This window comes from Orycteropus afer, unplaced genomic scaffold (assembly GCF_000298275.1).
Source record: "Orycteropus afer afer isolate SDZICR_OR568_19922 unplaced genomic scaffold, OryAfe1.0 scaffold00007, whole genome shotgun sequence".
In the NCBI taxonomy this organism is placed as follows: domain Eukaryota; kingdom Metazoa; phylum Chordata; class Mammalia; order Tubulidentata; family Orycteropodidae; genus Orycteropus; species Orycteropus afer.
In genome coordinates, this window is record NW_006921594.1 from 16,910,537 (window position 1) to 16,924,535 (window position 13,999).

General features: G+C 38.1%; 1 protein-coding gene across 1 annotated transcript in view; it reads left to right on the plus strand.

The window, feature by feature from the left end:
- RELN (reelin) overlaps nucleotides 1–13,999 on the plus strand; it is a 710,657-nt gene that overhangs the window by 274,098 nt on the left and 422,560 nt on the right. The window contains exon 4 of the mRNA XM_007944540.1: nucleotides 10,624–10,694. Within this exon, the coding sequence (XP_007942731.1) occupies nucleotides 10,624–10,694 (71 nt within the window). The remainder of the gene's footprint in view (nucleotides 1–10,623; nucleotides 10,695–13,999) is intronic.

The following is a 13,999-nucleotide window of genomic DNA, read 5'->3' on the forward strand; positions in this document are numbered from 1 at the left end:
GGAAGTAGATTGCCCCATCTTCCTTCCGAGGAGTGGCTGGTGGGTTTGAACTGCCAGCCTTCTGGTTAGCAGTCAAGTGGCTTCGGCACTACATGACCAGAGCTCCCACAATAGAAGATAGACACAGGGTAATCCCTCACAGACAACCAAACACTATGGGAGAGATCCAATAGATCTTCCGTCTCAGGGCCATAGTACTGGGGACACCAGGCTCAATTGGCAAAACAAAATACATAAAAACCTTGCTCCACGTCCTACATTGGTGAGTAGCGACTGGGGTCTTAAAAGGTTTCAGGAAGCCATCTAAGATGCAGCTAATGGCCTCCTAGTGTTGAAAGTGAAGAAGAACACACACACACACACACACACACACACAAAGGGCATTTGGAAGCAATCAGCCCTAGGACATGATGGCACTCGAGATCAGAAGAACTAGATGGTGCCCGGCTACCAATGCCAACCACTCATGAAAGGGTCAAATCTGGAGATCCTGGACAGAGTGGGAGGGAAAACGTGGAACAAAATCCAAAAACTCAATAATGACCACAGTTACTGATCAGATGAAATCTGGTGAGACCCCCAATACTATGGCCCTGGAATACATTCTGTGCCTGGAATAAAATGCACTCCCAGGGGCTGGCTCTCAGCCCGATAGTTAACAAGACATACTCTATGGTAATACATCCCTTAGAGGAATAGACTACAGGACACCGGAGGACCAACATTCAAATTGAGGAAATGCAGGACAAACAGGAGTGCATAAATATAAGGGCCACAGGGGGAGAATTACAGGGTAGGGAGAGGAGGAGACTGGGTTAGGGTTGGACATGGTAAATGGGGAGTGAAACTAAATGTACACGTTATGTTGAATGTAAAACAAGCCCTTAAAAAAAAAATCTTTATAGCCTTGGAAATCCTATGGGGCAATTCTACTCTGTCTTATAGGGTTGCTATGAGTCAAAATCTACACAACAGCAATTAGTTTTTTTTTTTTTTTAATACATACTCTAATTCCCACATGGGCAGGTGGTGATGACCATACCATGGCTCACATCTCTTCTGGGCAGCTGGCAAATTTCTTTTGATGTGTATAGTAAGATGAGTCCAGATATCAGATATATAAAACTTAGGGAGAGAGAATAATTTTTTTTTTTTTTTTGAGAAATGAGGAAATTAAATTATGGTTTTAGCCCTGCTTTCAAATTAAACTTCTCAAGTCATTCTCAGAAATTATCAATTGGATTTCCATTCCTGAAATCCCTTATCGCACAATAAAAATATTAAATTGATTATGAAAATAAAACACAAATGCTTGCTTTTTGAAACATTGTGTATGAAAATAAATTCTTAGATCTTAGTGTAAAATCTGCATTGTGAATATTCCTGTAGGAAGGGTCTTTCTGTATGGGTTAAATCAAAGAATGGTTGTACAGAAACTGCCTTTTATCTGGTAGTACGTTTAGTTAGTTTGTTTTTTTGTCCATGGACTTTTAAACTACATTCAAAATTGGAGTTATTGATTCAATATGCAGGAATGCCTCTGAAAGTCTTTGAATGATCAATGTTGGGTAAGGAAGATTGTCCATGGCATTTTCTTCAATGATGGAAAATTGAATTTAATGAAGATTAAATCTTGTTATAAACAGTAATCTTTCTTTTCAATAATTTCTACTGAAGTCTGTGTAAAAATATTTCATACTTCAATAACAGGGCTTATAATTCAACACAGAACTTTGACTATATGCCAACTAGTTCTCACCTTGAAGAGATAAAAATATCCTTTGTTGCACTCAAAAAGTATTTAATATTTCAACTGAGCTTGTTCTTAAAGCTGGAAAGAGAGACAATGCCTTTCAAAAAATTATTGCCAGGTTCAGAGACAAGGATTCACAGAGTCTTATCATACCCTTACACAATTGATTCCTCTTCAACATGATTAATGAACAATAGCTAAGTCTGTTGCATAGTCACGAATATCAGTTTTTTGTTTTATTTACTATGTTGTCTGCTTCTATAATAGAAATGGCTAAAATAAGAAAGGCATGGGTTGAAAATGGACTTGACACAAGGTAGGAAATTTCTGTATTAGAGGTATGGAAGTATGCTCTGTCATCCTTGGAGGTGTCTAACACTATTTGGGGGTTCTGGGAGGTTGTTATAAAGAGAAGAGATTCTTGGATAAATTTTATAGGATGAGAAGATTTTGACAAGACTCTTCTATGCACAGGGAATAGCACATCTAAAATCTTGGGGACATAAAGGAAAATCATGGAATCTGGAACCTATGAACTATTGAGTGGTTCAGCTGCACAGCATGTGGGAGATGAGGCTGGACAGGTGGGCGGGAGCCAGATCCCAAAGAGCCTTCTGTGCCTTCCAAGGAATTTGACAAAAGAATCCTTTAATGATAAAGAGCCACAGAAGGATTTCAAGCAATTTTAGAAAGAAAATTGGCTCCAAGATGAAGTTGGATTGGCATAGGGTGAATGAATCTAGAGATGGGAATTCCATTCAAAAGAGTGTTGCAATTTCCAGGTGGTAAATGATTAAGTCCTGAATTAACACAATGGCTGTGGAGATGGAGGGAAAAAAATCCACTGCCATCGAGTCAATTCCAACTCATAGCTACCCCTATAGGGTTTTCAAGGCTGTAAATCTTTACAGAAATAGGTTGCCTCATCTTCCTCACATGGAGCAGCTGGTAGGTTTGAACTACTGACCTTCTGGTTACCAGCCAAATGCCTTACTCACTGTGCCACCAGAGCTCCTTTGGAGATAGAAAAGAAGGATAAACTGTGGAGAGAACTAATAAATAAAAATGACAGACTTGTGTCTAATGACAGAAATTCTCTTTGATTTGACTCACCCTTTTTTGACTTTTTGGACTTGAATGATTAGGATAAAGTTGGTGTATTTACATAAACTCTACTAGAGTTATATATTTTCTATGTGTAAAACATAGGAGCTCTGGTAGCATAGTGCCTACGGCACTTGACTGCTCACCAGAAGGCTGGCGGTTCAAACCCACCAGCCACTCCTTGGAAGGAAGGTTGGGCAATCCTACTTCCATAGTGATACTGCCTCGGAAACTCAAGGAGGGGTCGCTATGAGTCGGGTTTGACTCGACGGCACATAACAACAACAACAACAACAACATGTGTAAAACACATTTCATACACAAACACACTCATAAAATTACAGAGTAAAAATACAAGCTCTCGTGTGCTGGTGTAAGTTGGCTCCAGTGGACACTGCTGGGACACATGCTACATGGATTTGAGAAGCTTCCCTGTCAGTGTTGACTGCACGCGGCATATGTGTCTCTATGTGTGCTCATGCTCGTATTCGTTCACTTAACTTTGAACCATAGGATCACTGGCTTTTAGAATTTTAACTTTTCATATTATCTATCACTCTCCATTTTTTTTACAAATAAGAAAATTAACCAGAGAGGTTAAATTACCTCCCCAACACCATAGAAACAGTCAGTTTTATTTTGTTTGAAAACCAAACTGTACATTTCAATTTTAGTAGTTAGCTTTGCTGAATCACTTGGAAGGAAGCTACGTTACTATTAACTGTTAATGTATTTACACTATTTGAATGGTCTTCTTCATATGTTCTCTGCTTTTATTAATGGAAATTATATTTTCATTAGAAAACAGGGTTAAGCCCACTATTTGGAATCTTTAAGAAAACACTGGCTTTACTAGTACTGGATAATGAATATAAATGTTGAAGTTTATATTTTTGAGAAGGAGAAAATATTTATACATCTGACAGAAGGAATAAAATGCCATGACAAAGAATTAAAAGATGTAATTGTAAAAAGAATGAGAGGAGTGAAGCTTTAAAAAACAAAAGCGTAAAAACGTACATAAACTTTTACTCATTTTGCAGATGGCCTTGACATAGTTTCAGTTGAGAGTTTAACATAACAATAATTTCTCCTGAAATTATTCATTATTCCTTTTATATAGTTTAAAGCATTTTGCTTTTTATTTTCCTTCTTGTTTTAAGTAACATTGAGCTATGTCCTCAACCTAAGTAGAAGGTATCTTAATTTCCTCATGAAAAGAAGGCAAAGATCTTTGTAAGTGAATTGATTCCTTTGAAGATCAAATTTACTAACCTCATACCTCCCTCTTTTCCCATGTTCCACGTACTTAGTAACATTTCCCAGAGGGTGGGCGGCCCAGGCATACTGATAATACAATGGAGTAACATCAGATTGTGCATTAATAAGTACCATTCCAGCTGGGAATGGACAAGATGCAGTAGCACATCAGACTTCATTGATAAAGCAATAGAGAATGATGAGAAAAATAACCCACCACTATAGGTAAAGCCCACTTTCCTGGGTTTAAAATGGAACACCTCATGATTCTTTATGTGAGTCTGTGAGTAAATTGATTCATGAAATAAAGAAGCAATACACTTGGGAATTTAGGCATTGTAATAACTACATATTAAAACTCCTTTTTATTTCTTCTTTGGAAACTGGGTGGCATTGTTGTACACTGGAAGCAAATTATGAACTGAAAAAAACTGAATATTTTTTATTCTCTGAAGGCACTATGACAGGTGTCTTACAGGGGATAATTTTTTCAAATTAATTAATGGTTCCTATCAGGCATTTGACTGCTAATCAGAAGGCTGGCAGTTCACACCCACCAGCTACTCCTTGGAAGGAAAGACTGGGCAATCTACTTCCATAGTGATGCTGCCTCAGAAACGAGGGGTTGCTGTGATTCGGATTCTGCTGGATGGCAGTATTATTTCAGAGAAGAGTCCTGGTGGTGTGGTGGTTCAGTGCTCGGCTGCTAACCAAAAGTTGGTTGTTTTAACTCACCAGCCTCAGGAAAAAGGCGTGCCAGTCTTCTCCCATAAAGATTAAAGCCTAGGACACCCTATGGGGCAATTCTACACTGTCCTTCAGGGTTGCTATGAGTTAGAATCAACTACACAGCAGTGGATTTTGGGGGTTTTATTATTCCAGAAGCTTGAAATCTATTTAGGTTGAGAAGACTGTAAGTATCTGAAGAGTGAATATATTTAAATAATAATTGATACGCTTAATTATGGGTAAGGAACATAAGGGCTACAGTGATTAAAGAAGTTGTTCAAAGTCCTGTACCTTGTTAATGGCTGTTCACTGCATGCAAATGCTGGTCTTCCTGACTGCAGAGACTGTGAAGTCACCACTGCGCCACAACACAGTGCATACCTCATTCCTAAATGCTTGGGCTGGCAGTTGCTCTAGGAGCTAGTTAACATTAGAATGTGGTGTGTTCTTTTGAACCCATAACAATAAAGACTATTTCCAGCACTGAATATGGTGATCCAAAGAATGCTCTTCATTTGGGAGAATCTGTGGCACTCTTAAAACAATAGAGTGTAGATGCCCAAAGGGCTTTCAATTACTTTATTTAATAGGGATTCTTATTGGCAAGCTTTGACTAGAAATCTGTGCATCTCCTAAGAAGGTAAGTACTTATTAGGAGATTGTTTAAGAAATTTGATCTACTTCCTGGAACAGTGAACAATGAGTATATTTTCTGAACTCTTCTCAAAACTTACTGCTAATTGTGGAAAATTAAGTGAAAGTAGTACTAACATAATTATTAGCACTGTAAATTTGATGGCCCTCCCTCCAAAAAGAGCTATAAATTACACAAAATCACAGTTTTGAAAATCAATAAGGCCTGTCACCTGACACCATAGCCATATCTTCTTATAAGAAAAGAAAATTATGTTGTGAGTTAAAAATTAGAAGACATGACCTCTGAACCTGAGTCAGCAAGCTTTTATCAATTTTTAAAACGTAATTTCCAGAAAATTTGAAATCAATGCTGTGATTCTATGGGTAAACCATGAATTATTTCGTAGCTCTAAATATGTTCAAAGCAGGCTTTGCTCTATTTACATAACTACCCCTGGAGGTTGACATCTCAGAGGACAAAGCAATGGAGCTTATGTTCTTGATGGTCACCTGGGCTTCTGCTCTTTCTTTTGCCCAAGGTAAGAAGCTAATATGCAGGCTGCTTAAAATTACTAACCATGCAGCTGTGGTAGGCTTTGGACATTTTTATATTAAAATATTATCTGAGGGATTTAAAGGTATGTAAAGGAATTGGAGCACATGGTGATTATCTTTCAGCAGGCTTATGTGTTCTGAGTATCTCTGCAGGCTTTTGGCAGTTGTGTGGCTGAGAATGGCATCTACTGTTCTTGTGTTTGGTAGAGAGCAGGAGAGATGTTAGTGGCATTATTGAAGGAAATGTGACACAGAGTTGAAAGGAGTGGGGGACTGCAGTAAGCTGATTAGGAGTCAGGGAACTCACAGAGCATTTTGGGAGAAGGGATCAAGAGAAGTCAGTTTTGGGGACTCATGGGGTTGGCTGGCCAAGCAAGTGGTAAAGCTGGCATCCAGAAACATAAAAGAAGTTTGTCCAAAAGGAGGTTCAATAAGAAGCAGCTCAGCTATGGGCTGATGGGTTAGAATAGAAAACAAGAGCCAGAGGAGGCGTGGCTTTAAAGAGCGGGCCAGAACAGTCCCTCCCACTGAAAAGAGGTGAAAGCTACTGACAGGTCAAGGAGAGAATTTGATGGAATTGTTAAACACAAGGATTCTACACTCCGACTGTCTGGGTTTGAATCCTGGCTTTAGCAACACTTGTGTAGCATCAGACTAATCATGTAATTGCTCTATGCCCCAGGAAAATGGGGATAATGGTGTCTACTTCATAGGGATGTTGCCAGGATTAACTGAATTAATTTATGTAGAGTCTGTACTGGAGCTCTGGTAGTGTAGTGCCTAAGACACTTGACTGCTAACCAGAAGGCTGGTGGTTCAAACCCACTAGCCACTCCTCGGAAGGAAGGTTGGGCAATCTACTTCCATAGTGATACCGCCTCGGAAACTCAAGGAGGGGTCACTATGAGTCAGGTCCAACTCGACAGCACATAACACACACACACACACACACACAGAGTCTGTACAACAGTACTTGACCAAACCCATTGCCATTGAGTTAATTCTGACTCATAGTGATCCTATAAGACAGAGTAGGACTGCCTCATAGGGTTTCCAAAGCTCTGATCTTTATGGAAGCAGACTGCCACATCTTTTTTCCTGCTGGTGAGTTCAAATACCAGCCTTTCTTTTGGCAGCCAAGTGCTTAACCACTGTGTCACCAGGAGTCCTTCAACAATGGCTAACCAAAACAAAACCCATTGCTGTCAAGTCAATTCCAACCCATATTGACCCTAAAAGACAGAATAGAAATGCCCCATAGGGCTTCCAAGGCTATATGTCTTTACAGCAGCAGTTTGCCACATCTTTTCTAACAGAACAGCTGGTGTGTTCAAACCCCCTCTCTTTTGGTTAGCAGTAGAGAGCTTAACCATTGTGCCATGAGGGCTACTTCAACATTATCTAGCAGGAAGTATATTCAGTTCATAACAGCATTATTACTAATATAACTTCTACTTTTCACCCAGCAAAAGACTTCAGATAATGACACATGGTGTACAGTGTTCCTCAAGTCAGTGTTTAGTTGCTGAGCCCTTTCTTCAAAAAAAATCAAGTAATTTAGCCATCTAAAGCCCAAGTGCTTTGGTTGAAATGATTGGTGCTTAGAGTGCTGCCTGCTACACATTCTACTCTCGAGTGCTGTGGTTTGCACCTCCAGTGCACCTCTGTTGAGCGATCCCATTTTGAAAGAATGCAAGGCCTGTAACCAGAGACCTGGAATGAGGCTTGTCTGTCATTAACAGGCTGAGCAACCTTCAGCAAGTGAATACCTCCCTGGCCTCAGTTTCCTCGTTCTGTAATGTAAGAATTAGACTGGTTCATTGGTTTTCAAACTATGCTCCATAAAGCCCTGAGTTTCAGAGATGGACCAGTAAGATTTGGGTAGTGGGTGGTGGGGAGCATACTGGAAGAGAAGTGGGACCCAAAACTCAAATGCCAGGGGAGCTCTGTTTTGTACATTGAAATTTCATCATATTTATGTGAAGAATGAGTACCACTGCTAGAGAAATGGTGGACAAGGTAATCTTAAAATTATCTCTAGATTCATTTATTCTATAGTTCCTCAGAAATTTATTAAATTTATCCATTGGGCCAAAGTAACAGAAGTAAGAGTAGGAGTGAAAGAAACTGAGTAATTGGGAAAACTGTGTGGATTATTTACACGGTACTGTGTAGTGACTAAGTAGATATCTCAATATCTCTGATATCCAGAAGGAAGACAAAGGCTTTGTTACATAAATATAATGTAGACCCTTCGGTCTCATTATGTGCAGGGGAAAATAGATTGTCTCAACAATAATTAAGTTTGTGGATAAACAAGGTGCTTTATGGTAAGAATATTATATACTTACCATCAGAAAATGACTAATATGGACACTTATTTAAACACTACATTGTAGAACTTCTCTTTGCAGTTATTGATTTTAGAAAATGTCTCTTTCAAAACAAACATCAAATTAAAATTCTATGTTTGTAATTAATGTGTTGTTATGAGAAGGGTATGTGAACTCAAACGTTGTTGCCTTGATTCAGACTTGAACAGCGTACAGTAAAGCCTGTGAAAGTTGGAACCAGTGTAAGGCTGTAAACCTGTCAGAGAAGGAAAACTCAAATATTTCCCACCCACTAAAATGAGCCATAGAAATGTGGTAAAACTGCACCCTGTCAAAGGCAGAAAACTTTTGAGACCTGAAAAAACAAGGCAGTCTTGTGGAGTTTCAACTCTCACAGATTTCACTGTGTTTAGGTAGATAAAGTTACCATGTTCCCTCTGGAAATTAAATCTATAGCTCATTAGTGAGTCTGCAGGCTGTGGTATAACTTGAATTGGCTCTATGTTTTGTCCTCATTTTTACCTTGGGGAAAAAAAAGGAAAACCTATGTGAACTTATAAACTTAGAGTGGCATCATCTGTTTACTTGTAATTTCAATAATGATTAATTTTAAAATAAGAAGCGCTGACTCCCCTCCTTATAGACTTCATATATGGTTAAATGGTAGGCTGCCTGATGATTTTTCTCTCTGATTACATCTCCCTCAAACTCATAACAACCATTCAGAAGGAGCTCTGGTAGATAACGGGTAAGACATTTGGTTGCTCACCAGAAGGTTGGTGGTTCAAACCCACCAGCTGCTCCACAGGAAGAAGTTGAAGACAATCTACTTCTGTAAAGATTTGCAGGCTTAGAAACTCAATGGGGGCCGTTATGAGTCAGAATCGACTCGATGGCAGTGGGTTTTTATTATTATTATTTATTTTTCCACCATTTAAAACATTTTCTGTTGTGCCATCTTTTGGTGTGTATGTAGAGGTATATTTTCATGCTTTCCTGCTGAAAAATATGCTATCTTTGAGCAGTATCAACTATCAACACTCCAGCATGGCTTTGTTTGTCAGATTACTTTCAAAGAGTTGGATCTTGGGGCACTGGGACTAGGGGACAATAACAATTAATGGGGGAAGGAAATAAGGAAGGCCTGAGACACAGAGGAGGAACCCATATCCACATGAGAGCAAGAGTCCAGAGTCCTTGGGGGTCAGGAGGCCTTACTGAGCCCAGCAAAGGAGATGGCGACAGAGGGACAAACAAGGACCAAACTGCCCTCTGGAGACTAGGACCGCATCTTGTGCATAATCTATCTCCAGTAGATGTTGGCTGAATAAAATTAGTTGTGCTTTGTTTTTTCCCTCAGGATGGTTTTGGCTAAAACTTGAGATTTAAAGTTAATATTTTTTAGTTATGAAAAAAATTTTGTGACATATTTGCAAAAATCAAATTTCTTAAAGAAACTTGATTTTTCTCTTTGAAATTGGTTTAAATAATTCATTTTGTGTTAGAAAAACAAAATCCATTTTAAGGGAAAATACTTCATAGAGAAAGCATAAATAATTCTTTTAATAAGACAGTTCCTATTATAGCCACTGAATAACACATCTGCTGCAAGGATGTTATTTTTTTCACCGATCCATGTGCACAGCTCTGATTAGAGGAGGTAAAAGATGCACATCTCCTTCAAAATGGTGAATTAGACCCAGTGGGGGAAAAGGTGTATTTTATTATGACAGATTTTGTTATTATAAAAGCTCTGAATAGCTCACATTTTTTTGAAAATACTTTTTTTTAAAATGCAATTCTCTGTCTCAACCCTCTATATGATATGGTGATATGGTGATGATTTCAGAAATAAAGTACCTTAAGAGCATCTTTCTCCAGTACTAATGTCTTTCTTGCTCCATAAAACATTTTATATCAAGGTCATCTGAAGAAGAAATTTTAATAAGCATCTTTTCAATACTTTTTCTTCCATTTAGGCTTTGCTCACACTTGCTGTTTTTGGAATAAGCCTAGACATGTTACAATACCTTTATGAAGTAAAACCAGAAGTTAATTCTAAACTCAGGTGCCTCAGTTTAAGCCTTGACTCTATTGTTCATTTACATGGATGTTCAAAGGTACTTCATTTTAAAAAATAATATTCAGTTGATAAAGTTTAAGAAAAGGTTGCTCAAAAGCTTTTTGAATACATTGTTTACGATATCAAACTTATTATAAGATTTTGATTAACCTTTTTATGTTCATTTCCAGGGCTACAGCAACACACAGGGGCCAGGTTATTTTCAAAGATGCTTTAGCCCAGCAGTTGTGTGAACAAGGAGGTAAGAGTCACATTTTACTGTTATTAATGTGTTGTTTGTGTCAGAATTATTCATGGTCGATTTTACTGTTTTATGTTCTGAGTATTTCATCAGTATTACATGTAGTTCCCAACTTACGATGGGGTTCTATTCCAACAACTCCATTATAAGTCAGTTCTGATGTAATTTGAATATCTCATTCTTCTTTTTAGATTTCATTATTACTGCCTTTTATTGTCAGCATCTTTATCAATCTAATCTTTATTTGCCTTTGGGAGTTGGCAGGAGAATATAACATCAACAAATTCTGTGCTGCAACATTGTATGTGGTACATATTACTAACAATAAGATGTTTCAACAAAACAAAAAGCAACCACAACAGATGGTCAAAAGTGCAGTTTGTCATAACTTGAATATATCATAACTCGGGACTACTTGTACTTGGTCATGATGCTTTCAAAATTATACCATTAACCCCATAAGAAGCTCTGGTGGTATAGTAGTTAAGGCATTTGGCTGATATCCAAAAGGTTTGTGGTTCGATTCTACCAGCTGCTCCATGGAAGAAAGATGAGCCAGTCTACTTCTGTAAAGACTTACAGCCTTGGAAACCCAATGAGGATTACTATGAGTTGGAATCTACTCGATGGCAGTGAGTTTGAATGTTCCTAATCATTATTTATTTGTTGCTGTTGTTGTTGTTATGTGCCATCGAGTCGGCTCTGACTCATAGCGACCCCTCCCTGGGTTGCTGAGGCAGTATCACTACAGAAGTAGATTGTCCAACCTTCCTTCCGAGGAGTGGCTGGTGGGACTAAGGACTTCTGGTTAGCAGTCAAGTGCCTTAGGCACTATGCTACCAGAGCTCCTAATTATTTATTTAGTAATTAATAATAAAGATTTGTAGACTTCTGAAAATACTGTGAGCAAAACTAACCAAGGGAAAATTTATCCTGTTTTCATAATTTTTTTTCTACTGAATTACCTTTAGTTGCTGGAAGTAAAACCTTAATAGTAATTTCATGTTCTAGAAAAGCACATCTGCTTAATTTACCACTCAAATGTCTTGTCAACTTTGTTGAAAATGTGTCTGCTTATTGCTTTTAATATTTGATCATTTTTATACATAATCATGTTTTCAGTTATCTATGTTTGTTTCTACTATGTATACTATCAATTTCAGACTTGTGGGTAGAAACTGTATAATTTGAAATTTAATTTTATATGATACTAGATATGACAGGGGCCCAATAAACATTAAATGGCTTTCTCTCATACATATTCAGACCCTTGTCCATCTGAACCAAACTCTAAAAGATAAGTGCATGCATGTGTGCACGTGGACTCACAAACCATACACATACAATGAAAAGGTAGAAATCAGGATCGTTACCTCCAGATTTGTTTTCCCTGCCCCTTGACCTTCTACCCCAATTTTTTCTGTATCTCCATTGTAGCATTTACCACTTTATAGAGTTTACAACACTGTCTACAACAGTGGTGGATGCTGCCCTTGAGAGACTGAGCTTTTCAAGTATAGGGACTATGCCCTAGTGATCTTTGGTTCCCTAGTCCCTAGCATATAACAGCCATCCAAAAAAAATGCAAGCAGACTTGTATAAAAGCTTGCCTCAGCCATACAAATATGTTTGATTTAAGCATCTTGAAGACTAATACATATGAAGCCAATCTTTGTCAGTTCCATAAAATTTCATTGATCATCATATACATATTATCAGTTTTTGATTAGAATATTTCAGGAGAATTTATTAACTTAAGAATTGTATTAGTGAGAGGGGATCCAAAATGGTGGACTAAGGAGACATACTGTTGACAGCCTCTACAACAAAGACCTGAGAAGGCAAGCTAAACAGATACAGCTCTCCTGAATCCAGAGCTTCAAAGAAAAGGAAAAAGAGGTAGATCAAACACTGATTAGTGGAAAAGACAGAATAAAAACCGTGAACGAGGAGGCATACCAAGCATTTAATTACCAACTGGCTCAGCACGGCATTGCAATTTCGAATTATTGCAAGCAGAATTCTGATTGAGGCAGGACTCAGATAACTGGCTCTGCTCACCCAGGACTACACTGATACCCACATTAGTGATTGGTGACCAGAGAGCAATCAGGAGCCAGTGACCCTATCCAGCCATACCCACCACACCTACTCCCCCACCCATTAAGGAAGTGCCACCACCTGTTCCAGCACCACTTTATAGATGACAGGCAGCTGTCTCAGTAGCTCTACATAAGCAGCGATCAGAAACTGCACCCACACTTCCACCCTCTACCAAATCTACTCAGAGACATATAGTGAACACCCCATTGCTGCCAAACTAGCAACCATAATAGCACACCCACCCAGTTCCCTGTATGCACTAAAACAAAACAATACAAAAAAGCAGGATGATACAAACCACTATGCAATCAACAAATAAATACAATAATACCACAATGTCTCGGACACTGCAGAAAAAAGTCAAGTCACACACACACACACACACACACACACAAACAGAACAAGATGGCTCAAGCAAGTGACCAAAATAACAGACCAGAAGAACCAAATTCACTGCCAATGAGTTGATTCTGACTCATAGCCACCCCTGTTGGGTTTCCAAGGCTGTAAATGTTGACGGAAGCAGACTGCTTTATCTTTGTTCAATAGAGCAGCTGATTGGTTCAAACCACTGACCTTTTGGTTAGAAGCAAATTGCCTTAACCACTTCACCACCAGAGCTCCTGACCAAAACACAGGACCAGAAAATCTAGAAGAAGAATTGGTATTGGAATTAACAGATAAGGAATTCAGAAGATTATACCTAGGTATTTACAACAGATTAAGAATGAGACCAAGGAAACTACAAACAAAATCAAGGAAACACAAGTAAAACCTCTAGAAAAATAAAAACAAATACAAGAACAAGTTGAGAAAATATATGGAAATTTAGAAGCCATACAAAAACTGCAAATAGAAATCCAGAAGATTAATACTAAAATTTCAGAAATAGATAACTCATTGGAAGGGCAAAGGAGTAGAATTGATTCTGTAGAAAACAGAATTAGCAAAATTGAAAACAAATCTTGATACTAATCTGTTAGAGGAACAATCAGAATAAAGAACAAAAAAATTAAGAAAGCCTAAAAATTATTAGACTAAACGTTTGAAGCTAGGTTATGGCCACATAGGGGTTTATTGTACTCTTCTTTGTTTCTGTTTAAAATATTTTATAATAAAAAAAAATTATAAAGAAATTACATGTGATACCATCAAAAGGAATAACATGTGTGATCAGAACTCCAGAACAAAAACAGACATAA